Source organism: Erpetoichthys calabaricus, chromosome 3 (genome assembly GCF_900747795.2).
Source record: "Erpetoichthys calabaricus chromosome 3, fErpCal1.3, whole genome shotgun sequence".
NCBI lineage: Eukaryota > Metazoa > Chordata > Cladistia > Polypteriformes > Polypteridae > Erpetoichthys > Erpetoichthys calabaricus.
In genome coordinates, this window is record NC_041396.2 from 34,508,363 (window position 1) to 34,535,905 (window position 27,543).

At 36.9% G+C, this 27,543-nt stretch overlaps 1 protein-coding gene across 4 annotated transcripts in view; it reads left to right on the forward strand.

The window, feature by feature from the left end:
- Nucleotides 1-1,947: 1,947 nt before the first annotated feature.
- Nucleotides 1,948-27,543, forward strand: part of LOC114647907 (complement receptor type 2-like) — a 53,886-nt gene continuing 28,290 nt past the window's right edge. For all 4 annotated transcript variants that reach the window (XM_028796603.2, XM_028796608.2, XM_028796607.2 and 1 more), the window contains exons 1-7: nt 1,948-2,126; nt 16,272-16,463; nt 16,934-17,030; nt 21,436-21,512; nt 23,833-24,012; nt 24,094-24,273; nt 26,031-26,069. In XM_028796603.2, coding sequence (XP_028652436.1) covers nt 2,045-2,126; nt 16,272-16,463; nt 16,934-17,030; nt 21,436-21,512; nt 23,833-24,012; nt 24,094-24,273; nt 26,031-26,069 — 847 coding nt within the window. In that variant the 5' untranslated portion in view covers nt 1,948-2,044. The remainder of the gene's footprint in view (nt 2,127-16,271; nt 16,464-16,933; nt 17,031-21,435; nt 21,513-23,832; nt 24,013-24,093; nt 24,274-26,030; nt 26,070-27,543) is intronic.

The window sequence follows — 27,543 nt, forward strand, 5'->3', positions numbered from 1 at the left end:
GCGCCACCGTGCCGCTAAAACTTTGTTTTGTACAATATTATAAATGTTACATAGGAAAAAACAAATATATAAAACTGAAAGTCTAAAATGTTCTTGGTGAATAAAAATCACAAGACTTCACAAAAGCTTTTAAAACTGTGATTACATATCAGCAATGCCTTACTGAAAATCAAATGGTCATGACTAATACTAATGTGAGGCATAATTAGAAATGTCAGTCAGTCATTTTCTAACTCGCTTAGCCCTGAACTGGGTCTTGTGGGGGTGCTGCTGGACCCTATCCCAGCTAGCAGAGCGCACAAGACGGGAACAAACCCTGGACGGGGCGCCAGTCCATCGCAGGGCACACACATACACCAACAGTGATGTGCAGTGAGGTTCATGGCTGGAGAGGCACGGACTCCTTCAGAGTCAGATTTACAAATATATGAACCCGAAAGAGTAGCTTATTCACTATTCAACTGGTAGCATGTACATTGGCTACTGGTTATGTTTCATATCTCATCAGCATTCTTTACACACATATACTGTAGGTAAGGTACATATTTGGCTGAGAAAGAACATTACATTTATAAAGGCGAGAGAGAGAGCGCATTTGCTCTGCACACTCCATGTGTTCTAAATTTACTCTTGCAATTTCACAATTCATACTCATACAATACAAATGAGAGTATAGAGTGGTGTACAAAAGAAAACAGATTTCAATTTTGACCTTTATTGAAATATTTAGTTATTTTTAAAAGCTTTTAATTCTGATGCTTTAATCGATTTTAATACAGACTTCAACAGAAGTACAGCAAGACAAAAGACAAGTCATCTCCTTTCTGTATGTCGTTTCATTGCCATTAGTAATTGTTCAAATATTGATGGTGTCATTTGAGAATGATTTTTACTGAAAGGTCAGTTGGCCTACAATCATTGATGTGCAAGGAATAGAACCGGGGATTTGAGGAGCATGTGTGCTAATATAGAGATGGTCTGAGAGGTGGGATCCCATAGTGATGCTTGCTGGGATAGGCTCCAGCTTCCCCATGATGACCCTACCCAGGATAAGTGGGTTTGAAAATGGATGGATGGACTTAACTTTTGTTTATAAGCCTTTTGCACTGTGTTTTATCTCATTGCAGACAAATACTATATAATTCTTACTTGTAATTAGTGATTGTAATTGAATCAAAACCCTGCCCCTGGATCTGGGACACATATTAAAATCACAACTTGGTACCTTCTTTGAAGCTCTCTCAATTGTGTTATCATCCTTGTGATCTTCTGAATTATTAAAATTCTACAGCTTTCTTGTAGTCTCAAAAAAATGAGCATGACAGACCATGAATGTATTACTCCACTCATAAAACAATATGACCACAATTTGAGTTTTTGGCTTTAACCTCACTGATATTTGAGGAAACTAATCAGATCACCCGATTCCAAATGTTTTACAGTTCAAAAGACTTTCTGAACTACTCTACAATGAGTTATCTTTGTAGCTCCATTATTTAGTAGATTAATTTTCAAGATATTAATATTAGCTCTAAAATGTACTTGGAAACACCTATTTTGTGTTTAATGTATGATATTAGATTTATTTTCTGTATTTTAATTCCTTTCCTTCTGAATATTTGCGACGCAGTTTGACAATGGGAGGGGCTCTAAGCTCTATATAGATAAAATTCATCATTTTTAAGTCAAACGTACATGGCGAGAATGCTTCATTGCTGTAAATCGCGTTTTGTATTATTAACCGTTCAAACTCAGCAGGTTTCTTCGCAAGAGGCACACCGTCGAAACAAATATTTTGGCGCATTTATGTATTTACATTGCCACTAGCTACACGGGTATCAACCATAGCGATTCAGGTGACGCCGATGGGCGTGTCATGAATTATGTTGTGGGCGTTACGCAAGAGACGTCATAAGAATTGCTGCGTGTAGTTGGACAAAAAAAAAAAAAAAAAAAATCTGCGGTAGAGAAACAGGTGCAATTTAGCTGCTTTACGCGTCGCGTATCGGGATTACAGGAATAGAGCCGCGACTCAAGGGCAGGAATGGCAGCACGCGGCGTTTGCAGCAGCATTTTGTTGGCCAGTTTACTGGTATTGGGGCTTGCAGTTACTTCGTTGTCTGCACGTAAGTTTTACAAGATCGGAAGCAGATGAATGATTTGTGTGGCGGATAGAAATTCTGTATTTGCGGATCCCGTCGCTAGTGTCCTCTACTCTTGCTATGTACAATTAAGTAGTCGTGCATTAACTGGAGAGGGCAACCGGATGAGAAGACGGGTTTTGAGGTGCGGTTTGAGACGAGAGAATGGAAGGCTGTCGGGGACGGTTTTTATTTTTCCTAAACTTAACTGCGGTTTTCTCGAAGCTTTTAGCAGCATCCCAGTTAGACCGTCGGGGCAAGGAGGCCTTTAACCGCTCGCTAAACAGGGAATCGAATAGAGGAGACACCGCCACGAACCGTGGAACTGAAAAGCGGCCGAACGCCTCTTGGAGCAAGACTCTCAAATTGCTTCAGTACTGGTATAGACCATATAGACACTGAGTTTCTTAGAAACGAAAACAGCAGAAGAGTTAGCTTTATCGCAGAAGACCGTACTAGTAATATTTTATTTATATAGCAACTTTTCCATACTTCAGGTGCTTCACAGAATCTCGGAAAGAACAGCAGAGTATATGCAACATTGGATACAAGTATTTTATGCATATAACAGTAAAACAGACAAATACAGGATATATACAAAGCACCAAGTAGAATAAAATAGACGGGAGTACAATACTATAAGAAAAGCCTGAACAAATAACATAATTTGTGATATCACACACACAGAAATTATCCTGAGTGTAACAGGATAGAGGTAAACCGAAAGAAGGGGCAGAATGTTAGGTTAAGTTAAAGCAATGTTCAAAATGCTTACGTCCCTTGTGCTTTATAAGGATGTTTGAGAATATAAAACGGTTTCCACAAAGCTAGTATAAAGTTTACTTTAGGTAAAATTCCGTATTTTCATTAATGTTCTCCAGTCAGATTACTAAAATCAGGATCATGGGGAGCTGGAGCCAACCTGGTAGATATGGGAGTTAAGAATAAGCCAGTTTATTATTCAGGTCAGTTAAGACTAGCCAGTTAAAATAACACGCGTGGCACAGACCGTGTTTCCTTCATGAGAATAGGGCAGGGGTGTCCATCTCCGATCCTGGAGGGCTGTTGTGGCTGCAGGTTTTCATTCTAACCATTTCCATAATTTAATGACCACTTTTTGCAGCTAATTAACTTTTTGCCTTAATTATAATTGACTTACTAATTAGGGCTTAAAACCTTGAATTGTTTTTTCCCTTAATTAACAGCCAAACAATACAGAGGTACAAAAAGAGAGAACAAATGACCAGCCAACCTGGGTTCATAATACAGTATTTGAAAATAAAGGAATTTAAAGGTCTCTGTATTATTGATCTGCCCAGGTCCCCAAAACTTTTTGACAGTGCTCCTAGAAAACACAATCAATAGTTTCTGAAGTTACTGCTGTGGCATACTGTGATCACTAACATGCCATTTAAATTACTGTAAATTAATGGATTTAATTAACAAGAGAGAATGGATGTCTAATTAAGAGACTAGATGGAGTGAAGTTACTTGTGGTTTGAGGCCTGCACTCAGCTGGTCATCTGTTGGCTTACTTCATATTTAATTTTTGCTTCACTGTCATTTAAGGAAAAAAGAGCTATTTGGGGGGCTGAGTCTTGGAAATTAAAGTGAAGAGAAAAGAAGTCAGTAATTTGACACGGATTTAAAAAAAAAAAAAAAATGCAGGGAGGAAAACCTGCAGCCACTGCGACGCTTTTAGGGATGGAGTTGGTATAAATTTCCCAACGATACGTTTCTGTAGTATGCAGTGTATACTTTGCACATCTAGTTGTTTTAATTTGTCAGAAATCAAAATGTAATTATATTTTGAGCAGTATGATGGTACTGCGGCTTCAAGGCTATAGAGTCCAGGGTCTGCATTTAGCTCCTGCTCTCCCTGTTTTTATGGGTTTTTCTCAGATTAGTTGGGTTCTTCGTTTATTTAAAGATCTACAAAACAATTTAAAGGTGTGTGGTTCAGGTTACTTGGCAGTATATGACTGGTTGTTTTAAGTGGTGTGCTTTTCATGACTGATTCAAATAAACATTGATGGATGAAATTGCGTTTTTTACTAATCAAAATTTGAATTGTTGAAATTTGTAATTCAATTTTTAATTGTCAAAACTGAAAAGCCTATTACACAGATCTTTTTTTATAAACCTTTCAACTCTGATGTCTTCTGCTAAATCTGGTTTTAATTTTTTGAAGTTACATTTTGAGCAAGTAAAATAGATTCTGTAGTTTTGTTTTGACTAGTCAAAATATGCTTTACATGTCTTCAGCTTTATTTTGGGTGATGTTGTAACACTGTTTAATGCTGCTTCATCTTGGTGCTGGTGTCCAGAGTTTGGATCTCCACTCTGTATGTATAAAGTTTGCATTTTTTGCCCATGGCAGGGTGAAGGTTTTTCTTCCACATCCTATACATGGCATGTTAGATCAATTGGTGACTCTAAATTTTCCCCACAAAGAGTGTGACCACCCAGTGATAGACCGGTAGCCAATCCACGGTTACCTAAAGCACTGCCAGGATAGGTACTTGCTCTTCTTGAACCTATACTAGATAAGTGGGCCAGTAAATAGAAGGGGATAATTTCATTTTGACCAGTCTTGCCTAATTACATGTTATGCAGTAAACATGTCTACATTTGAATTTTGAATAAATTAAAATTATAGGTCTTTTAATGTTTGAAATAAAGATATCTAAAATGTAATTTTAATTAAATACAATTGTAGACCTCAGTGACTGAAAGCCAATGTAAAAAGCCCATCTGGTTTGATCATTAAAATGTAATTACAAATATTTACAATTTTTATTTTGATTGGAACAATTTGATACCTCACATGCAAATTCAGATGAGTCAAAAAGTTTAGATATCTTTAATTTTGAGTTGTCAAAAATAAAAGTTTCTAGTCAAAGTAAGGATGTTAAAATTACTTAATAAGAAAATGTAAATTTAGGATTTTTTTTGAAATTTTACTTACTATGCCACATTTCATCATTTGACTATACAGATTTGGTATTGAAAATTAATAGATGGCCACATAGTTAATGCAATTTGTGAGAATACCATAGATTCAGATTTTTTTTTTTTGTCTCCAAAATTTGAACAGTCCAAAGTGTAGACCAAGGTGAATTGAGTAACTGTTGTGTAGGACGTAGCAGCGCTCCTCTGGTACAGGCTTGTATTTTTTTTTCTTTTTCTTTTTATCTAATGTATCTAAAGTGGAAGTGCAGTGGGTGATGTATTTATTTTAATCTTGTGTTAATCAAGCCTAAGAGGATTTCAATACAAAGTTGAGCAATATTTATTTTATAGAGTTCCATTTCTTAGTAAGCTTGGTCTAGAATCCCTTTTTTGTTCAGCAGTATACTCTTTCCTGAATTAAACCCAATGTTGGGTTACACGTTCATTTTTTTCTGTTGAGTCAGTATTGTGAATGGAAGTTGCAGCCTTGTTTACTGCATGATATCACAGCCTGTAGTCGATATTTCAGCAGGTTTATACATTTGTGTTGCCTTTTGCCTCTGGTAGTGCATTAGTCTAAATATTACACAGACAACAGGATTTTTGTGTTTATTTAGAATTGTTAAACACAATATTAAAGAAGAAAGGAAAAAGGGGAAGACAAACTTGCTTTAAATACAGGATTTATCTATTGCAGCATACATTACAACACAAAGTGCAGCAAAAAACAAAGTACAGTATATAAAGTTGCATTTTACTGTGTGTGATTTGTAAAATTAGGTCATCCTACAATAGGAAAACTGTACTGTAAATGAGAATTTCTTCAGGTAGTCTTCTTTAAAACTTCATTAAGAACCTAGGAATCTGTTGCTTTGCTCCCTGTTTTTCTTTCTCAGCAAAGTCTTTCTTAAAATGAATCCATAAATGCCCACAGTCAGCAGTTTGGATCAACATTAAAATGTCAAGCATTTCAATCAACACGGGTACATTTTGGCTAAAAAAGAAGTCTAACTGCATTCTTGTACCATTGCTCGCGTACTTAAGTGTCAGCAGGCATTTTTCGTGGCATTACATGTGTAATTTGTGAGCATGCCCTTGTCGATCAAACAGAGGAAGCTCTGCAGTCTACTTGTGACTTTACGCTGTAGGAAGATAATAAATCAAGGTAAATAACATTCGATCTGGCTTTTATATAAGTAACTTATAAATGTTTCTTATGTAAAGACCAGCACAGAACATAATCACAAACAGGAGTTTGCACGATATGTTGGCGAGCTCTGTAAGCAGTGCTGTTTCTTTGAAGGACAGGTGTGGGGCAGACTGACGCCACACCTCGTCCTGCATCGAAACGGTGCCATCTTTCGCCTTCACGCCTGGTGCAGCTGCATTGTGCTTATATGTGAGTGGACGTTTCTTATGGGGAGAGCTTCTGTTTTTCTCTTTCTCCGATCTGAGTTCACCTCTGTTATAGCTCGTCTTTATTTGAAAACAGCAGTGTCCGATCAGGGCGAGCGTGAACGTGACTGAGAGAATAAAACTGAATAAAAAAATGTACCAAACATTTACACCGGCTGTAACGGACTCAAATGAAATGAATGTTTTTGAAATGAATGTTTTTATTGTATAATAGTAACAATAAGAGCAGCTCACTACTCAGAACGTTTATTTTGGGACACGTGAAGACCCTAACCCGTGTCCTTTTGAATAAGAGTCGGCAGTTCTTACTGCTATACTACCAAAGAAGTCACGACAACAAGCCACACTAACCCTTATTTCTTTTTCTTCAGTTATAGTCTTGAATAAAAGCGCATTTGTTCTGTCACACTTGTACATTTTGTGAAAGTGCTTATTTGATATTTGGACTTCAGTCTTCACACATTATACACTTGATGTCAAAATTTTGTCGTTAGTACTAAAACAGGAAAAAAGTTTGTCTTTTAGGTATGTGTTCAACATTTCTTGCATTTCCTGTCATCCTATACTTAAACAGATCTTTGTAGACACGGAACACACACAAAATGCATGTGTTCTAAATAACGATATATTTTTTAGCCTATACAGCTCTAGGTACAAAACTCCCTGATAAACAAGGCTTGAGTTGGGAGAGGTTTTTGCTGTTTCTGCAGCGGTGGGAGGATGGGATAGCAGGGTGCTTGCTGCTTGGGCTTATCGACACATTTGCAAGACAAAAGACGCTGAATGGAGAGGTGTGAGCTGATTTAAGTTTTTTTGTAAGCTTTGGTAATTCTAGTCTTAATTAGCTAACACATTTTCTACACCAGAGAGTACCTGTTTTGATGGAAATTACCTAAACACGCATATCTACCACCTGATTTCTCAGCAAATCTCATTACTATTATTACTACAGTAACTTGCTATAGTAGTCACGTAACCCAGAAAGAATGAAAAAGGGGGGAAAAGAGGTGGTATTTGAGAGAGACTGAAAAAGTGGAGTTCCACTCCCCTTACTGTTACAATGGGAATGTTCCTTCTCTCTGAAATAAAGTGGATGAACTTCATTAAGTGTGAAGGCTTTCAGACCGATTTTAGAGACACATACAGGTGCTGGTCATAAAAATAGAATATCATGACAAAGTTGATTTATTTCAGTAATTCCATTCAAAAAGTGAAACTTGTATATTAGATTCATTCATTACACACAGACTGATGTATTTCAAATGTTTATTTCTTTTAATGTTGATGATTATAACTGACAACTAATGAAAGTCCCAAATTCAGTATCTTGGAAAATTGTGAAAAGGTTCAATATTGAAGACACCTGGTGCCACACTCTAATCAGCTAATTAATTCAAAACACCTGCAAAAGCCTTTAAATGGTCTCTCAGTCTAGTTCTGTAGGCTACACAATCATGGGGAAGACTGCTGACTTGACAGTTGTCCAAAAGACGACCATTGACACCTTGCACAAGGAGGGCAAGACACAAAAGGTCATTGCTAAAGAGGCTGGCTGTTCACAGAGCTCTGTGTCCAAGCACATTAATAGAGAGGAGAAGGGAAGGACAAGATGTGGTAGAAAAAAGTGTACAAGCAATAGGGATAACCGCACCCTGGAGAGGATTGTGAAACAAAACCCATTCAAAAATTTGGGGGAGATTCACAAAGTGTGGACTGCAGCTGGAGTCAGTGCTTCAAGAACCACCATGCACAGACATATTCAAGACATGGGTTTCAGCTGTCGCATTCCTTGTGTCAAGCCACTCTTGAACAAGAGACAGCGTCAGAAGCGTCTCGCCTGGGCTAAAGACAAAAAGGACTGGACTGCTGCTTTCTGATGAAAGTAAATTTTGCATTTCCTTTGGAAATCAAGGTCCCAGAGTCAGGAGGAAGAGAGGAGAGGCACAGAATCCACGTTGCGTGAGGTCCAGTGTGAAGTTTCCACAGTCAGTGATGGTTTGGGGTACCATGTCATCTGCTGGTGTTGGTCCATTGTGTTTTCTGAGGTCCAAGGTCAACGCAGCCGTCTACCAGGAAGTTTTAGAGCACTTCATGCTTCCTGCTGCTGACGAACTTTATGGAGATGCAAATTTCATTTTCCAAAAGGACCTGGCACCTGCACACAGTGCCAAAGCTACCAGTACCTGGTTTAAGGACCATGGTATCCCTGTTCTTGATTGGCCAGCAAACTCGCCTGACCTTAACCCCATTGAAAATCTATGGGGTATTGTGAAGAGGAAGATGCAATACGCCAGACCCAACGATTCAGAAGAGCTGAAGGCCACTATCAGAGCAACATGGGCTCTCATAACACCTGAGCAGTGCCACAGACTGATCGACTCCATGCCACGCCGCATTGCTGTAGTAATCCAGGCCAAAGGAGCCCCAACTAAATATTGAGTGCTGTACATGCTCATACTTTTCATATTCATACCTTTCAGTTGGCCAACATTTCTAAAAATCCTTTTTTTGCATTGGTCTTAATTGATATTTTAATTTTCCGAGATACTGAATTTGGGACTTTCATTAGTTGTCAGTTATAATCATCAACATTAAAAGAAATAAACATTTGAAATACATTAGTCTGTGTGTAATGAATGAATCTAATATACAAGTTTCACTTTTTGAATGGAATTACTGAAATAAATCAACTGTCATGATATTCTAATTTTATGACCAGCACCAGTACTTAATGGCATTTACAGATAACCATGTGATGATAAATGGATTTGATGCACCAATTTGTCTGGACGGAGATTCAGCCATCATCAGGAAGTCCTTTGGCTGCAGTGTTTGCTCTAATGTAAATAAACAACGGTATTAAACCTTGATGATTAGAGAAAAAGGGTGTACGAAAGATGTGGAACTTCCATCTTGCTGTGCCATGTTTACCTGCCCAGAGAATTTCCAGATTTTCATTACAATCCTGTTTACTTACCCAAGGGCAGTGGTGAGCAAGGCTATTAACACCATTTCCAGAGTGATACAGAACCTTGAATAGATGTCTCCTGACTGTACAAATTTTATTTTGGGAGACTTTTACCGGTGTTCACTGAACAAAACACTTCACAATTTTTACCAATATGGCACTTAACCAACTTGTCACAACCGAGTGCTTGGTCAGTGCTACAGGAATATCAAAGGCTTATGAATTGAGAGTAAAACCGCTGCCGGGTTCATCAGATAATTACTGTGTCCAGCTTATTCTAATCATTAAAACCATTTTTAAGAGAAAAAAGCCAGAAAGAAAACCAATCAAAGTCTGGGATGAGGACTGTGAGTGCCTGCGCAGCTGTTTTGAAGTGCACAGACTGGTTAGTGTTTGAAGAATGCTGGGCTGACTTTAATGAACTGACAGACTTTGTAAGCCGTTATGTACAAGTATGTGAGGATGCCATAATACCCACAAAATCAGCCAAAATATACCCGAACGAAAAGCCGTGGATTACCAGAGATCCAAAGCAATTGATAAAGTATAAGGACAGGATATACAGAATTAACTGTGGATTGATAACCTGGGCTCATTATGGAATGGCATGAAGATGATGGATGGCATTCTTACAAAAATCAATAATCAAGTTGACCTGGCAGGGGCGAAAACTGACCATCAGTTAACACAAAACTTGAATGAGTTCTGTTCAAGATTAGAAACGCAGGATTTTGTTCTGAAATAAGTTGGCAAAAGAACAGACTATGGACCAGAGCCAGGAGTCTACTATTCTTAAAGCAGAATGATGTCAGAAAGGCCCTTAAACAAACAAATACCAAAAAAAAAAGCTCAGGTCCAGGTGGAATAACTGGCCTTCTGCTTCACTACTGTGCAGAAGAGCTCTCTCTAGTTTTCCGCTCCACATTTGAAATGTCCTTGGATTTATAAGTGCCCAGCCTATGGAAACGGGTATCTGTTATTCCTGTGGCGAAAACTGTACACCCCAAAGCATTAAGTGACTTTAGACCAGTGGTATTAACTTCTCATATCATGGAATCCTTTGAGAAGTTAATTAAGTGACTGCTACTTAACCAAAGCTAATGCTCTTCTGGACCCTTCTCAATTTACATATAGAGAATAGAGAGGTGTGGAGGATACCACAGCAACACTTTTAAATTTATTGTATGAGCACTTGGAAGGATCAAAAAAAAACGTGCAAGATTGCTGTTTCACTTTTCGTCAGCTTTCAACATGAGCCAGCCCCATATTTTAGCTGACAAACTAATGGATTAGTTCTGTTTGGACCCTAACTTATTGGGGTGGATTCTGGACTCTTTAACAAACGGAACACAAAGTGAGTGTTAATGGCTATTTCTCTAATAGCCTAAGTACATCTGTTGGTACTCTGCAAGGGTGCTGCCCATCTTCTGCTCTTCTGTTTATCTTTGATACAAATGACTGCAGGAGTTTTCAGGATGTCTATCCTTAGGTAATTTGCACATGACTCTGTCATTGTGAATCTTATACAAGATAAGAAAGAAAGCCATAGACCAGTTGTTGATGAGTTTGTACAATGGTGTGATCGCTCCTATTTGCAATTGAGTATTTCTAAGACAAGATATAAGATGCATGTATTGTCACTGTATAATACAATATCGTTTGGAGCAAGCCTGTAGATGCCTTAGATAAAGGTATATAAGAGTAGACATTAAACTACAAGCAGCACAAATTTAAAAGTAAACATAACTATGCGAAGCACAGTTACCACTAACAGTTCCAAATATACACGGAACAAAAAATAGGGGTGTAGATTTCGGCTGCTTCTCACCGTCCACTGTTTTAACTTGAATTAAAAAGGAGACAGTAGAGATGGTAGAGCATTACAAATATCTGGGAACAAGTCCTTATTGAATCCATTGTTACATTTGCTTTTATCTGTTGGTTTGGCAACCTCAGCAATTCAAATATATACCATCTTAGCAACATTATAAAAATCTGCAGTAAATGAATTGGTTCACAGCAGACTTTTATCACTGAAGCGTATTGCAAACAGGTTGGGGAAAAAAAGGCAACTCAATTCTGTCAGACAGTAGCCATCCTGTTTGGTCTAAATTCCAGCTGTTGCCATCAGGCTGCAGATTTTAGGTTTCCAAAGTTAAAAGTCAACATGTTTAAGAACTCTTTAATTCCTAGAGCAATATGCATTTTAAATTCTGTTACTTGTAAGGATGCTGCTAAATGTTAAATTCTGTATTATTGTTTCGTGCACTGCTGAGTAATTCTTTTTTTCTACTCATCTTGAGTGTGTGTTTATGCAATAACATTGGTTGTGTCTTTATTTATCAATTGAATGAATAGATGATTAGATTTGCAGGGAAAGTAAAATGCATATTAAATACTTGATTGCTTAATTGATGTCCGTTACATGGAGTTTGATTTCATGGAAAGCTCATTCATACAAATAACTTTATTAGAAACACAGAACACGGAAGTCATTCACGAACAGCCACCCGACCACTCATTTAGCACAAATTATATTTAGTCAGGGCAGCTTCTGGTTAGCTTTCTTGACTGTACCAGGAGTGTTGACCTCACATTTTACAGCACTGAAAATGGTGCTCAGGAACTTGAAATTCTGAATTATCTGCAGACCAGCAGTTGATGACATATAATGGTGAGAATGAGTATATTCAGTTGCCAGCAGTAATTGGCTGCTAATGTAAGATAGGTGGCTGGAACAAAAATCTACAAACCTCCAGGATCTGAGATTTAACACTCCTGAACTACAACATTGAGAGGTGTGGAATATAGGAACTGAAGTGAACTGAACTGCAAATTAATTATATTGAATCCTACAATGGTTTAGTGACTGCCATGCGCAATAGTTTCCCTTTTTTTTTTTTTTTGTATTTTAGTGTACCAGCATCCTAAATTACACTTACAATAAGCTAACTGGGAATCGAGTGTAAACTATTCACAGTATTGTGTAAAAAAATTATGTAAATATCTACATAAGGCAGAAATCTTCAAAAATTGGAATTGGAGAATATGCATGTGTCCGAGTGATGTCCTTAGGACTGGTGTGTTTTGGGATTGCAGTCTGTTTTTTATATATAAACTATTCAGTCTTTATTCCAACATATCAAATCATTTTGACAATTCATCACTTATCAAAAATATTGGACACCATGTGTGTTGGATTCTAAAGAAATGATTATTGTAGCTGGTTCTTTTTTGCAAATTAAAGTTTGTATACTTCTGGTACTTTCTATCGGTTAACTACTTTAAACCAGTTAATTTCTTAAATCATCAACTTATCAGCTTCATAAGAGAGCCTCCTTTAAGCCCGATTAAATCTGCTAATAAATATGTCCATAACATATGAAGTAAACTTATTAAAGCCTCTGTTATAATTGGAGCAATATTCAAAGGGTAGATGTGATTGAACCATTAGGTGGAAGTGACCATAACCAGTTATAAAACATTTCATAGTGTTTTGTAAGAGTCCATATTCAAAAATTAACACCGGGAAATTCAGTTTTAGGCAAATTTTGAGTGGATGTGGCACAGCCGAAGTAAAATAAATTAAGATAACCATTTAATTATGGAGACAATTGAGGGAATGTGGGGCAGGCTTAAAATTATTCAACAGCTTATACAGAGCACAAGTTTATCCCAGAATTTACTAAAAAAATGAGTGAACATTGTAGTTGGTGAATAAGGAGATGAAAGGACAACACAAAAAAAAAAAAAACGAAGTACAAGGCATTAAAGACTAATAGTCCATCGCTAATCATATGGCATATGAGTGTTGAGAGCAATGATTAAAAATGAAATTGCGAAGGCAAAAGACAGTTGGAGAGATTTTACAGGAAAAGCATAAGGTGAGCTAAAGAGAGTCTTAATATTTTAAAAGATTGATTGTAGAGTAGATGAAGAATATAATGAATGTCTAACTACTACATATAGTTAGCTAAACAGCAAATGCTTTGAACTTATTCTTTATTGAAGATTACATGTGTGAAGAAGTTGAACTCTCAAAAGCAACAGGAACTAATAAGGAGGTACTTAGTGACTTGGATATGTGGAGGAAGAAGTACTGCTTGGATTAGATAGGCTGAAATCTAACAGATCACAGGGCCGGATAACCTTTATCCTTAAGTGCTTAAGGAGGTTAATGAGTACATATATGTACACTTGGACAATTCCTAAAGGCTGGATGGTAGCAAAATCGCATTGTATAAAAAGAATGGTGGGGCTGATCCGAGTCACAATAGGCCAGTAAGCTTCACAGGTAAATTTAATGGAAGTAATTATTAAGCGATAGATCATGCAGCACATGACAAGAATGGATGTATTAACAAATAGCATGGGTTCAGAGAGGGAAGGTTGTGTTACTAATATATTGGCCTATTATGAGGAAGCAACAAAAGAATACAGAAAAAAGCAGAAGGCTTTTGATAACCTACTACATGAAAGATTAGTGATCAAAGTGAAAGTAGTGTGAATTCCAAGTGCAGTGTGTAGGTGGTTGCAAAGTTGACTTAAACACAGGAAGCAAAGGGTTTTGATGAGGTGGTCTTTTTCAGAACTCGGTGTCCCTCAGGGGGTCAATAGTGGACCTGCTGTGTTTTAATATACATAAACAATCTGTACAAAAAGGTAAACTGGTTAGGTTTGAAGATGATACCAAACTTGACAGAAAGGTAGGTGATGTAGAATCAACTGACCTATTACAGAGAGGCTTGAAAAGATTTGTAGCAGATGAAATTTGATGCAAGTAAGTGAAATATTACACATTTACTTATTTTTACACCTTATTTATTATTACACCTTATGAGAAGGACCTGAAAGTTACAGTGGATTAGATCAAGACAAGGCATATAAAATATCAATAAGGCTAAAAGAATGTACCACACTCCCCTTACTATATAACCTAACAAGTCCAGGGAGGTTATGCTTAAGATACAGTATATTTTGCAGTAGAGTGAGGTCTTGTCTGCAGTTTTGGTCTCTATTACAAAATGGGAGGTGGGACGGAAAGTCACAAGATGCAAGCATGTATGCAGGATCTGTAAGCAAGTCGGTACAAAACAATTTTGAGAGGTATCTCGTATGTCTCAATTGCAAAAACATTAATTAGTATAGACCAGTTTGTATTTGTATTACGTGTGATTTTTAAAATTGTTTCATCAGACTTATGTGATGTTATAAGGCACTATAACTTTTCAGTGCTCCGTTGCATAAACAGTGCAACTACCTGTACCTTCATACTTCCAGCTATACTTCAGAGCATGTGTTTAATAGGTTGGGGCTCATTTGCACACCTCAGACTTAGCATGTTAACCTGCTATTCCATTTCTTGCAAAAAATTTGGAAGTTAGAAAGATCATAGGGTGCTGGGCTGTAAATGCAGCAACAAAGCCTTGCTGGATACGTCTATTTTTTTTTTAAGCAAAGAAGCCAAGAGTGTTCCTGAGTGTTGATCCGTCTCCTAAGATTGCACAGATATTGCACAATAGTGTATTTGTGTAATTTTTAGAAAGGAAAAAACAAAGAATTTTGATGAAATGTATACCTTTTAAAATGAGACGCGCAGGTTTAACATAAATGTTAAAGTTTTTCTTTATGCAAAGAACCACAGACATATGGAATAAATTACCAAGTGGTGTGTTGTAGAGTAGGAATTCAGGGACATTCAAATCTTAAGTTATTTTGGACCGTTCAGGTGAAGAGTGGGACGAGCTTTTTGGGCTGAATGCCCCGTTCTAGTCATAATTGTTGTAATGGTCTAATATGTGTGCAGTGTTTATAGTGTGAGCCTATATAGTAGGATTTTTTTAAAATTTTTTTTATGTAAAACCAATTTTTAAAAAATGAACTTGAAAGGTTTTAAGTGTTCAAACTACAGGGCAAGTAAAATGTACACACAGATTTCTAATGGTACTGGATAAACCAATTCAGCAATTAGTATTAGACCAATGGCTGCTACCTATGAGACATGTGTGAACACCAACTCTGCTATCTTGGAGTTTAATTCACGATGGCCAAATTCATCTTAAATGAAAAGCATGGTCATGTGTGGTGTATAAAATTTCAAAAGAAATTCAACGGTGAAGTCCTTATTATTTTTGATAACTTTTTGATTATGAGGTTCATTCAGTCTTGGTGAAGACACACTGTAGCCATGTTGAGGGTGATGCAGAAATAAAATGAGAACATTTCAAAGAATGTGTCCAATGTGGTGTTCATTTTGAGCAAGGCACAGCTGCAGACACTGTTGTGAGTCAGTTTGAATACATTGAACTTTTAAGTTGGATGCTTGTTCAAGCTTCATTGATGCCTGTCTTCATATGGTCCACATGCTGCCTTCCATATTTAGTGAAGGTGAGTATCACATAGTTCTCCCAAAAAGATGATGTATGATCTCCCTTGGGTGTAGCTCTTTATGCCTGGCTGGATATGCAGTTTCCAGTGCACTGCACAAGATTGGATGGGACAGAATGGTTAGTTAAGTGGCTCCTCCTTTTCTGTAACTTCTGGATACATTTTAAAAGCATGGTTTATGCAGTGAAGATCTAAAATGTGGATCATGTTAAGTTATTTTGAATTAAAGATGTTAGAGAGGTGTTTACACATGCCTCACAGAAGCACCCATTAATCTAATGCAAAATGTTACTGGTTAGATTGATCCAGTAATAGGCAACTTAAATATATTTGGATCATTTCAGGCTTGAGTCATGCAGTATAGTAATACACTTGTCTGACAATAATCTTCTTCTATATTTTAAAAGAAGCGGCAACATGTGGGATGCCACCGAATTCTAATAATGCAGTTCCAAGTGATGAGTTTGCAACAATAGATACATTTAATGACGGAGCTAATGTAACGTACAAATGCATCCCAGGATACTCTCAAAAAGGTGGATCTCGCACCATTACTTGCAGGAGTGGAATGTGGACAACATTGACCCTGATTTGTGAAAGTAAGTAAAAGGGCTGTGTGGGCTGTTTTCCTTTTGTATAATAGGATTCTCCCATCTCCAGAAAGTATTTTCTAGTATTTAGTGTGGTGTGTGTTTACTTAAACCACAATTGATAGTTGATATTTACGACAGTGGTAATTTCAGTCTAGTTCCCCATTTTAGAGACTAGCACGTATCTCGTCAGTCTGCCAGCCTCAAGATATATAAAACTGCAGTGTTGTATTATTTTTTCAGACATTGCTATGCCAGTTGGATATTTCACATTTTAAGCAAGGGTTGACGGGTCTAAATCTTGAAGGCAGTGGATAATGCAGGTTAATTTTAAAATTTCAGTGAAGACTTTAAAAATGATTTTAAATTTATGGTTTATCTGTGTGTGTATATAGACTGTTAAATTTAGAAGTTTAACTTTTTTTCTTCTTCTTTTTTTTTTTTTTTTTTTTATTTTAAATGAACAATTTATTCTTAAGGAAAATCGTGTGGTGGTTTACCAGAACTGTTAAATGGCCAGTATGAGGCTTCTAGTAATCTCTTTGGTGACACAGCTTATGCTTCCTGTAACGAAGGGTAAGTATGGCACACTGCTTTCGTTTCTGCAGTTTTTTTTTTTTTTTTTTTTTTGTTGAACTGTATAGTAAATTTGAGGGGGGTACAGTGAAGTTATTTTCATCTTCATAAATGTATTTTATTAAAATCCTTAATTCTATGCTCGGACTGTATTAATTCAACTTAATTTCAGAGATTGTTTCCTTTAATGTTAGTGCTTCATTCACATTTTACATATTGCATATTTTTAGTAACTGTAGTTAGTGGTTCAACTGTACTGTATAAAATGCAGTCTCGAAGCACATTTTTGTGTAAAAATGGATGGAATTTGTTTTAAATCCGCAGCTAATACTGTTAAGGATACAATTTAAAAAAAATGTATACACTTAGTAATTAAAATATACATCTAGTCAACTGGATTCTTTGCACCTTGTATCATCTAGTCCTGTCTTCAGACCACCTTTTTAAGCAGCTGCGTGTAAATCCTGATTAACAGAGATTACCTTAAATTTCACAGTACTGGAATTTTTATCAAGAGAGTAAGATTTCATTTCTAAATTGTTTACAAATCAGTGTGTGCCTATGATTTTCCACCATTAGAAATCTATCCATATACATTAACGTTTTTGAACAGAATGCAAGGCAGGAATCAAGCCTGGATTTGTACTTTCCACCTGTTGGCACATTCTTATATAACACTCACACATACTGGCATGATTTCAAGTCACCAATGATCCCGACTTCAGTTTTTTTGGTGTGTTTTTGTAATGGGCTAAAAATCAATGTGGTGTGTTTGGTGTTTTTTTAAGGTCATTTCTGTTTTTAAGGTCATTTCTGTGTGTTTCTCCTTAGAACAAAAAAAGAGGGGAAAAAAAAACTGTAGATAGCAAATGTGAAAGCCAATAGATGAAGTGACAATAGGCACCCTTAGTTTGAGACTAAGGTTATAAGTGAAAAGGCAAATTTCCTGACTAATTCTGTTGCTTGTTATTGTTGATAGCTGTTTACAGAAAATAGATATTTACCTGTCTTTCACAGGCTTGTACCTGGCCCAGGTTCCCCTAGACCTGAGGCTGGAAACATTTGCATATCGTGTGAATAGCGCCTACTATAATAGCCATGTGCATCTGATTTTTCTGTCTGTCTGCATGAAACTGCCTGGCTCCCAGTGGACCGATTTATTTATTTATTTTTTGTTCAAATTTGGAACACATATTTCTCAAGGAAAGTTGTCGGGGTGGTTCAGTCTTCATTGTTATAACTTGACCACAGTTCTCTGTACACTATTTTGAAATGTCAAAATCTACATGGACAAGTTAGCAAATTTGCCAATGCTTTTCTATCTTAAAACAGAGAAACATTCTGTTTGACTACAACTAAAAATGCTTTATCTTGGGAGCAGGCGGTATATTGTGTGTATGTGTATATGTAATATTTAAATTATTTTTATTTATTTTTTTAAAACTTGTTTGACAGCCGCTCTTGACGGCAAAGCAGTTATCAGCTGCTGTCGTACACACTGAACAAAATGAACCTTGAACAAGTCATGGGATGGGGCAGATCAAATATAGACTGGGTTGGATGATAGAGTATTACCACGTAAGAAGGTGTGATATTTTGTGTCTTGATTCAGTTTGCTAATAATGACATTCCTTATTCAATGTGGTAGTAATGATATTGTTTGTTTATTCATCACCTTTATAAGGCAAGTTCTGTTTCCTATTGTATGAATGCAGCTGCAGGTTTTGTTCAGTGCTAACAGTTACTGCATATGCCCCATCCCATGCTCACTTGTTGCTGCATTCATTGTCTTGCACAAGCCTCAGTCTCAGCAGCTTGCTTATTCTGCTTCTTGAAATCGAAGCGGGTAAATGACATTATGTTCATATGCATAAATGTTAAAAATAAAAGCATCTTGACTTGTATAGAAATTAATGAAAGGTTGTTAAATGACACTTCATGCTATAATGACTGAAAATGTACTCTATATTTCTGTTATACCAGAATCAACCTCATGGGTGGATTATCTAAAGGTTTGTAATGATTCAGTATTTGTCTGACATTTTAATTAATTGGCAAAGCACCACAATTATCTGCTTTCTGTCATGTTTAAATTAGGTCAACAATTTAAGCTAAAGACTTAAGCACCAGTTTTAAATCTTCTTTGGATACTTTGAAAAATGTATTACTTTAAGGAATTTGAACTCTAATTAGCCACAGACCTTAAATATCCAACTATAACAAACACATGAAACTTCATCACTTGAGTGGGAATCTGCTGTCTATGAAAGCAATTTCAGCCACATATTGTTAAATGCTATTAAAAACTTTTTATGTACAGTTTTAATACATGTAATTACATTATTTTTGAATATGACTCGATTATAAGCATATGTAATAGACAGTTTTTATAGTAATTAGAAAACTTGAAAATTCTCCAACTTTCAAACCAGCTAACACGATGTGCACCTACTTTTACTTGTTTACAGTGCGAGAGAGAGAGAGAACACCAAACTTTTGGCAGGAAACACATTAGTTTTGCTCCGAATGTATTTAATTTTGTTGTACATGTCTACTAGGAGACTATCAAGCTTTTATTTTAATAGTACACCCTTCACAGAGTGCATGCCGTATCTGAACATTTGTGCATTTAAAGATCTTTCTTGCAAATGCAGCGGTTTTTAAATTCATTGATTTTAAAAATGTATACAGAATAAGTGCAGTACAGTGATGCATAATAGGGCCTATATCTTAAAAAGACAGTCATCGGGCACGTGAGGCCACTTAAGAGTGCTTCATAAAACCATTTAAATGATTACTCAAGTTGCAAGTTGTAGCTGTGTTGCATTGAATAAATCAAGACGTAATAGACTTAATTGATTTTTTCAATTTACATTTTGCCCAGAATGTCCTTTCAAAAATGACTTGGGTTTGGATTTTTGTATTCTGTATTGGGTAATTTTATTGTGCTTGTCAGTGAAGACTGTTAAAGTGTTTATATATATATATATATATATATATATATATATATATTAAATAAATAAAAGTATGAGGGCAATTCCAAAAGTAAGGTCTCCAAAGTGGTGGGGACGTAGAGAAACTGGTCGTACGGCTGTTGACCACACTGTTGTGATTGGTGCTTCCTCCACTCCCAAACAAGCATGCGCGGCTTCGCTGGGATGCTCAATCTTGGCTTGGCAGCCCTTAAAAATGGAGCTCCCATTGAACGCTACCGCCAAGTGCGAAGTTCGCGCAGTTGTTCGATTTTTGAACGCAAAAGGCGTTAAACTGGTTGAAATTCATCGCCAATTGACGGAAGTGTATGGACAGTCGTGCATGGATGTCAAAAACGTTCGCAAGTGGTGTAGAGAGTTTACAGCCGGTCGTACTGAAATTCACGAAGAACAAAGGAGCGGGAGGCCGTCAATTTCCGATGTGACAGTCGTGAAGGTAGAGGAAAACCTGTGTAAAGATCGGCGGATCACTCTGGATGCTCTCTGCACCCAGTGACTACCACCTGTTCCCCAAGTTGAAAGAACATTTGTCCGGAAGGCGATTCTGCTCCGACGACGAGGTGAAAGATGAGGTTCAACGCTTCCTGAAGGACATGGCGGTGAGCTGGTATGACATGGGCATTCTAAAACTACCACAGCGTCTACAAAAATGCATCGACCGAAATGGCGATTATGTAGAAAAATAAATAATTCTTTAACCTTTAAAATTACGTAAATATTATAGAAAATAAACGGTTGTTTGTATTTCTAAAAAAATAGGAGACCTTACTTATGGGATTGCCTATATATATATATATATATATATATATATATATATATATATATATATATATATATATATATATATATATATATATAAAAAATTGTGGCTGGCGGGCAGACCCAGCTGTGATGCCTGGAAGGACCGGGAGGCGGTATACACGTCCCCCGGGCCACGAGGGGGCAACCGCCCTGGATAAGGAGGGGACCATGGGAATGGAGCCAGGGGGTGCCCCGAGCGTCGTGGAGCCTGGGAAACCCGCACGTCCGCCACACCTGGGCAGGTGGAGGAAGAACCTTCCAGGGACACCCGGACTGCTTACGGGTGCTAGTGCGGCACTTCTGCCACACCAGGAAGTGCCACAGGAAGGTCATCAGCAAGCACCTGGAGCACATCCGGGTGATTATAAAAGGGGCCACCTTCCTAGAGTCGGGAGCTGGAGCAAGACGAAGCTCCAGTGACAGGAGGAAGAAAGGTGGCCCACGGGCATTGGGAGAGGCTCATGTTGGGAGTGATATGTGTGCAGTGTAAGGAACTTTTGTAATAAACATGTGTTTTGTAAAGTGGTGGTGTTTGACTGATGGCGTTCGGACCAGCTCGCACAAAATAAATAAATATATAAATTGCTGATATGTATTTTTTTTTCTTTTAGATTTAATCTTGTTGGCAAAAGCTATGTAGTATGTTTGTCCAGTGGCCAGTGGGATACAAATAGTGCAGTATGTGAAGGTAAGTCATTCTTAGACTCTGCAGGAATGCTTAATACTATATGTGATGTCTGCATACCAGATGTCTAAATAATAATGGATAGTACTAGGTATTTAGCCTCATGATGAATCTGGACAGTTAATTCTTCCATTTTTACATTTTTAATTTTTAAAAAGTTGCAAGACTGATCATGCAAGATATAACTGCATTTTAACAAGTTTTTAAATACAAGGAACATTTTAAAAATTATAGTCTAGTAACATCAACTACTGATTTTTTTATTTTTTATTTTTTTTTTCGCTGATCTGTTCCTAATATTTCATCAGGCTATACTTGAATACTAGTGTTTATGCAACTCGTTGTTTTTGTTTTAAATTTTAATGAACCATTGCTTTAATAATGTATTTCTTGATTTCAGTTTCAAATAAAATCTTTATTTTTGCTTTCGTTAGTGTCACTAAGTAGGTTGCAGTTATTGGCAGAGCATGCATTTTATAGCAATTCCAAAGATACAAATAAGCAATAAATAGCCAAAGTTTTTATTTATTCAAGTGAATTTCAGTAGTTTTCATCGAGTGACTTCCATTTTTTACTTCTAAATGAAGCAAACAAATTTTACTGTGGATGAATATGTAACAGCCCTTGCTGATGGTGAGGAACAGTACTGCAGACTTCAGGCTTTGAAAATGCTGATATTTTGTGCTTATGTGCACACCTAGCCCTGAATTTAACTGAAAGTACATGCAGTAAACCCTGTCACAAGTAAGCAGCTCAATCAGCAGCTGTCAGTTTAGCTTAGAAGAGGTAGAGCACACTTCTTTCTGTTAATTGTCAGTTATTGGTAGGTTTTTAGCCATTTATTATTTCTTTTCTAACTCTAAGGTATAGTGTCATTATCAAAAAAATCTAAGATATTTAAGTATAAGATCATTATACTGTACTTTCTCTAGGTTTATTTTGGTTTAATTTAATTGGTTTAGGATTTAAACTACAGTAGTATTGCTTCACTCACATCTTAAGTTTAGAAATGTTTTTTTTTCTTCTGCAAATTAAGTAATTAAATGTTATGCATTTTTGCCGATATTTCAATACACATTTTAACAAAGAAAATCAGGCTATAAATGTCATAACCCAAGGGCCACCTGTACTCCAGCACTTGACCCTTTACATCTAGCTAAAAAGCATTGGCTCCCAATAATTTGTCTTCCGTTAGTGTTTAAATTTGGAGGCAATAATGTATTATTTGAGAATGTTTATCCTCTAAGCTAAAGATTCAAGGGCATGCACTGCTTTCTATAAATGTGATGCCCTGCTTATTTGAGGAAGACAAAAAAAGATGAAGAAGGGTGAGAGAATTGAAAATTTTGAAAAAGAGGCACAATGATTTTTTGGATCAAAGTCACATTCTGAACATTACTGGTCTCCCCAGGTTCCTCACTTAGAAAATGATTATTACTGTAGTAGAAATTAGCTCATTTACCTATAATGTTGAAATTCTTATTTAAAAGCAGTAAATCTTTAAAGAATACACTTTTAAGTTTAGTTTTGTATTTCAAACCAGGTCTCCAAGAATAGCATCATCCTAATATATAATGTTAGAAAATGCCAGCATGAGGTAGACAATGCTTCAGTGTCAACTCTCTTTTTTACTATGATCTTTTTTTTGTTTATCCTGTACAATATGTACATTAGTATTTTTGACTTAATATTTATAACCTGTTCACTGTTTCACATAACGTTTAATAGTTATATCTATAAGTAAAATTCTACAAAAAATAGTATTAATGTTTGTTTTCACTGCTTCTGTATTTCAATTTACAAGAGTTTCATTTTACAATTTTTACATTCATGTAGATATTAAATTCACCAGCATTAAAGGAATTATTTAAACAAAAATTCATTCCTTAGCATTGAGTGGCATTCCATTCAGTCTGGGGAATGAACTGCAACAAGAGAATCTTTTTGTCTCATCTCTTACTCATGGTGTTCATGAACAGGATCTGCAGGTACTGTAAGAATTTAGACAGTAGCCTTTTTGAAAACTTAGCAGTTACATTTTGGATATTTATACATGTATCCTTTTGGCCTTATCAAACTGATCTCTAGTATGGCCTTGAATATTTTACAGCCACTTAATTTAAATTAAAAATTAACACCTTAAACAAGATCAAGAAGAAATAGAACTAAAAGCATTGTATTTAAGTATGAATTGTGGTACAGGTTCGTGTATGAGTGTAACATTTGATCAAAATTTAACAACTGACAAAGGTATGGTGGAAAGGATATGGATATAGATTTCAAAATTTTTTTTCCCCCTTTTTCTCTCTATCCTACCTCATAGATGTTAAGTGTCCAGATCCCCCGGAGATTGTTAATGGGACTATTGTTAATCCACCAATTGGAACAGTGACCTATAGCTCGGTTATAACATATAAGTGCACAGTAGGGGATCTGATTGGAGAAAGTTCAATTACCTGCACTCTGCATGGAAACTACAGTAGTGCTCCTCCACAGTGTAAAGGTACAAACAATAGTGCTTTTTTGGTATTCAGTTTTTTTTTCCTCAACCGTTATTAAATATTAACAATTTGTCTGCTTTTAGTAATTAACTGCGCTGATGTGACAGTGAAGAATGGAAAAAAGGAAAGTGGTTTTACTCCCCCTTATAAACTGGGCTACGCCATTACATTTTCATGTAATGCTGGATTTATAATGAATGGCAGTAACACAATTAAATGTAGAGAAGACAATCAATGGTCTCCTTCACCTCCAATGTGTTTGGGTAAGTTGCATATATAGAATTGTATTGGGGTGGTCATTCGCTGGTAGTGGTGAGAAACTTTCTGCATTTGTTGTTTCATTTATTATGTTTGGTGCCACAGATTTAATTGATTTGTAGTTTACAATTTGCAGTTACGGCCTTACATTTGAAAATCAAATCATGTATGTGAATACAAAAATGTACTTTAAACTGCAACATACTTTTATAGGTCTCTCTTACTGAAGTGATTTGCACTTTTTAAATAATTTTCCAATCACGAAATTGGCCGGTTTGCACCAAGATCAGCAGATGTCGCTGCTCTTCTTTGTGTCTTACTGCCATATCACCTTCAATGCAGTTTGCAATAAGTAAAATGCAAATTCTAATAACTTCGTGGAGGTTGCTTTTAGCCACATGTTTTTGTATCACCAGCACATAATGCGTCACAAGCTTTTGTTTAAAACTTAAATCAAGGTTCTAGCCCCAGTGGCTCGAGAGTAATTGCATGACAGATGGACACAACCCTGAGCATTCTGTGTGTATGTGTATGTGTATATATAATATATATACATTATATATTCAGTTGTGAGAAGCAGATCCCCGTGGCGGATGTTTGCCAAATGGCAGACCAACCACATGTGTTACCTGGTAGGTAACAACCCATACAATCAGGTCGAGACACAGACTATGAATGCAGTGAATGTAATTACTCCGATCTACAGGCTGTCAAATAAACTTAACTACACACCATGGCGCAGCATAAAGGGACTTCGTCTCTGATGCTGATGTCCGAGGTTCAATCCCTGCAAGGGGAGCAGTAGAGTGTGTACGCCTGATGAGCCCAAATAAGGGCGAAACACGTGTCACGTACTCTTTGCATGATTTGACAGTAAACTAAATATCTGTCACAGATGGCTATAGTTGAGGTTATCTTCAAATGCAGCTACTACCCTTGTGCCTCTCGTCACAATGTTGGTTGGCCATTTTTCTGTAAAGCTGCTTATCCCATTTAAAATTGAGAGGGGGCACCCCTAGGAAAGAATTCACTTTGTCAGGCTTAACTGTCTTCTAGGTTAAAGGCTGCAGTACTACCTGCTTATAAGTTAGGGATGTGTTGTTTTACTATTTGCTGATAAGTAAAATAAAGGCGGACACTGGCTTTGCTTATTCGTCACTAGCCCCTCAGCCTTTATTCTTTTATGAAAACAGTAGGGTTTTAAAAGTAAGTAAAATAACTTCTGTATTATTATAGTTTTATGTTGGATTATGTTGTTCACTGTCATTACTTTTAAACTTTAGATAGGATACCTTATTCATTCCCCCCCCCCCCAATGTTGAATCATTTTAGGTCAGCATTTTTTTGTGTATTTTTTCCCCCCCCCCCCCCTACTGTTGTCTGTCAGACTGTTGACTGACCGAGTTGTTATAAGGCTTTGTATTTGTTTAGTACACAGCCTTTAAAACAAAGCAATATGGTCTTTACAACAAATGACAAATTGCCTTGCTAAGCTGTAATTGTTAATAAAGCTTGCATTTTTTTATTGCAGCTGTGACCATGAAGACTACTACAATTTCAACTAAAACGGGTAAAACTCATACTACCCCCCCCCCCCCTCCCCACTGTTGTCTGTCAGACTGTTGACTGACCGAGTTGTTATAAGGCTTTGTGTTTGTTTAGTACACAGCCTTTAAAACAAAGCAATATGGTCTTTGTCATTTGTTGTAAATTGCCTTGCTAAGCTGTAATTGTTAATAAAGCTTGCATTTTTTTATTGCAGCTGTGACCATGAAGACTACTACAATTTCACCTAATACGGGTAAAACTCACTTTTTTTTTTTTTTTTTTTTTTTTTAATATAAATACTTCTTGGGTTCTGAGTATCAAAGAGAGGGAGTGAAGTTATTTACACAGTTTGTTTTGTTTTTTTTTATATTTTCAGATATCTTTTAAAACAATTTAAAATTATTCACTAAAAGCTGATTTTACTTGTACCCTAGGTTCTTGTCTATAAGCCGGACTCGTGTATAAGCCAGAGACCAAAAATCATACGAATTTTTAAAATAAAATCTTATCATAGATAAGCCGGACTCATGGATAAGTCGAACGTACTATAACCTATAACTAATAGAAGGGAGGGAGGTCAGTGGTCTCACTCGCACCCATTTAATTTCTTTAAGGGGGGAGAGAGTGTGAGATATTGGCGTCTTTCACTCCCCACATGGCGCGGTTGGAGCGGCCGGAGCGCGTTCTTTCTGCTGTGGGCGTCGCCGAGTCAACACGCGTGCATAGCGGTCATTTAAATTGTGATTTTATATGTAAGCATATTTAAATATATATCGCGGATTTTTTGCTGGTTCGCGGATTTCTGTGGACAATGGGTCTTTTAATTTCTGGTACATGCTTCCTCAGTTGGTTTGCCCAGTTGATTTCATACAAGGGACGCTATTGGCAGATGGCTGAGAAGCTAGATTGCTTACTTTTCTCTCTCTCTTGCGCTGACTATCTGTGATCCTGACGTATGGGGATTGAGCAGGGGGGCTGTTCGCACACCTAGACGATACGGACGCTCGTCTAAAAATGCTGAAAGATTATCTTCATGTTGCTATCTTTTGTAAAGCTGATTCCTGAAAAGACATGCTGCACAGTGCTTCGCATACTTAAAAGCTCAAAGGGCACGTATTGATTTTTTTATCTGTGCGTCTCTCTCTCTCTCTCTCTCTCTCTCTGCTCCTGACGGAGGGGGTGTGAGCTGCCGCCTTCAACAGCTTTGTGCCGCGGTGCTTCGCATACTTAAAAGCCAAACAGCCCTATTGATTTGTTTGCTCCTTTGAAGAGGAAGAGATGTTTGCATTCTTTTAATTGTGAGACAGAAGTGTCATCTCTGTCTTGTCATGGAGCACAGTTTAAACTTTTGAAAAAGAGACAAATGTTTGTTTGCAGTGTTTGAATAACGTTCCTGTCTCTCTACAACCTCCTGTGTTTCTGCGCAAATCTGTGACCCAAGCATGACAATATAAAAATAACCATATAAACATATGGTTTCTACTTCGCGGATTTTCTTATTTCGCGGGTGGCTCTGGAACGCAACCCCCGCGATGGAGGAGGGATTACTGTAGTAGTAGATGTGCGAGTGTTTGACTTTGGTACTTTCTGCCAAAACCCTCTGTAGCTTCTTTTAGCATATTATTTTCAAACCTGTTAATATTGCACAAAATGTAATAGTATTGTTTGCTTGATGGCTATGGGGCAAATGGTTTGTTACTAGAGTATGGAATCCATGAAGATGGGAA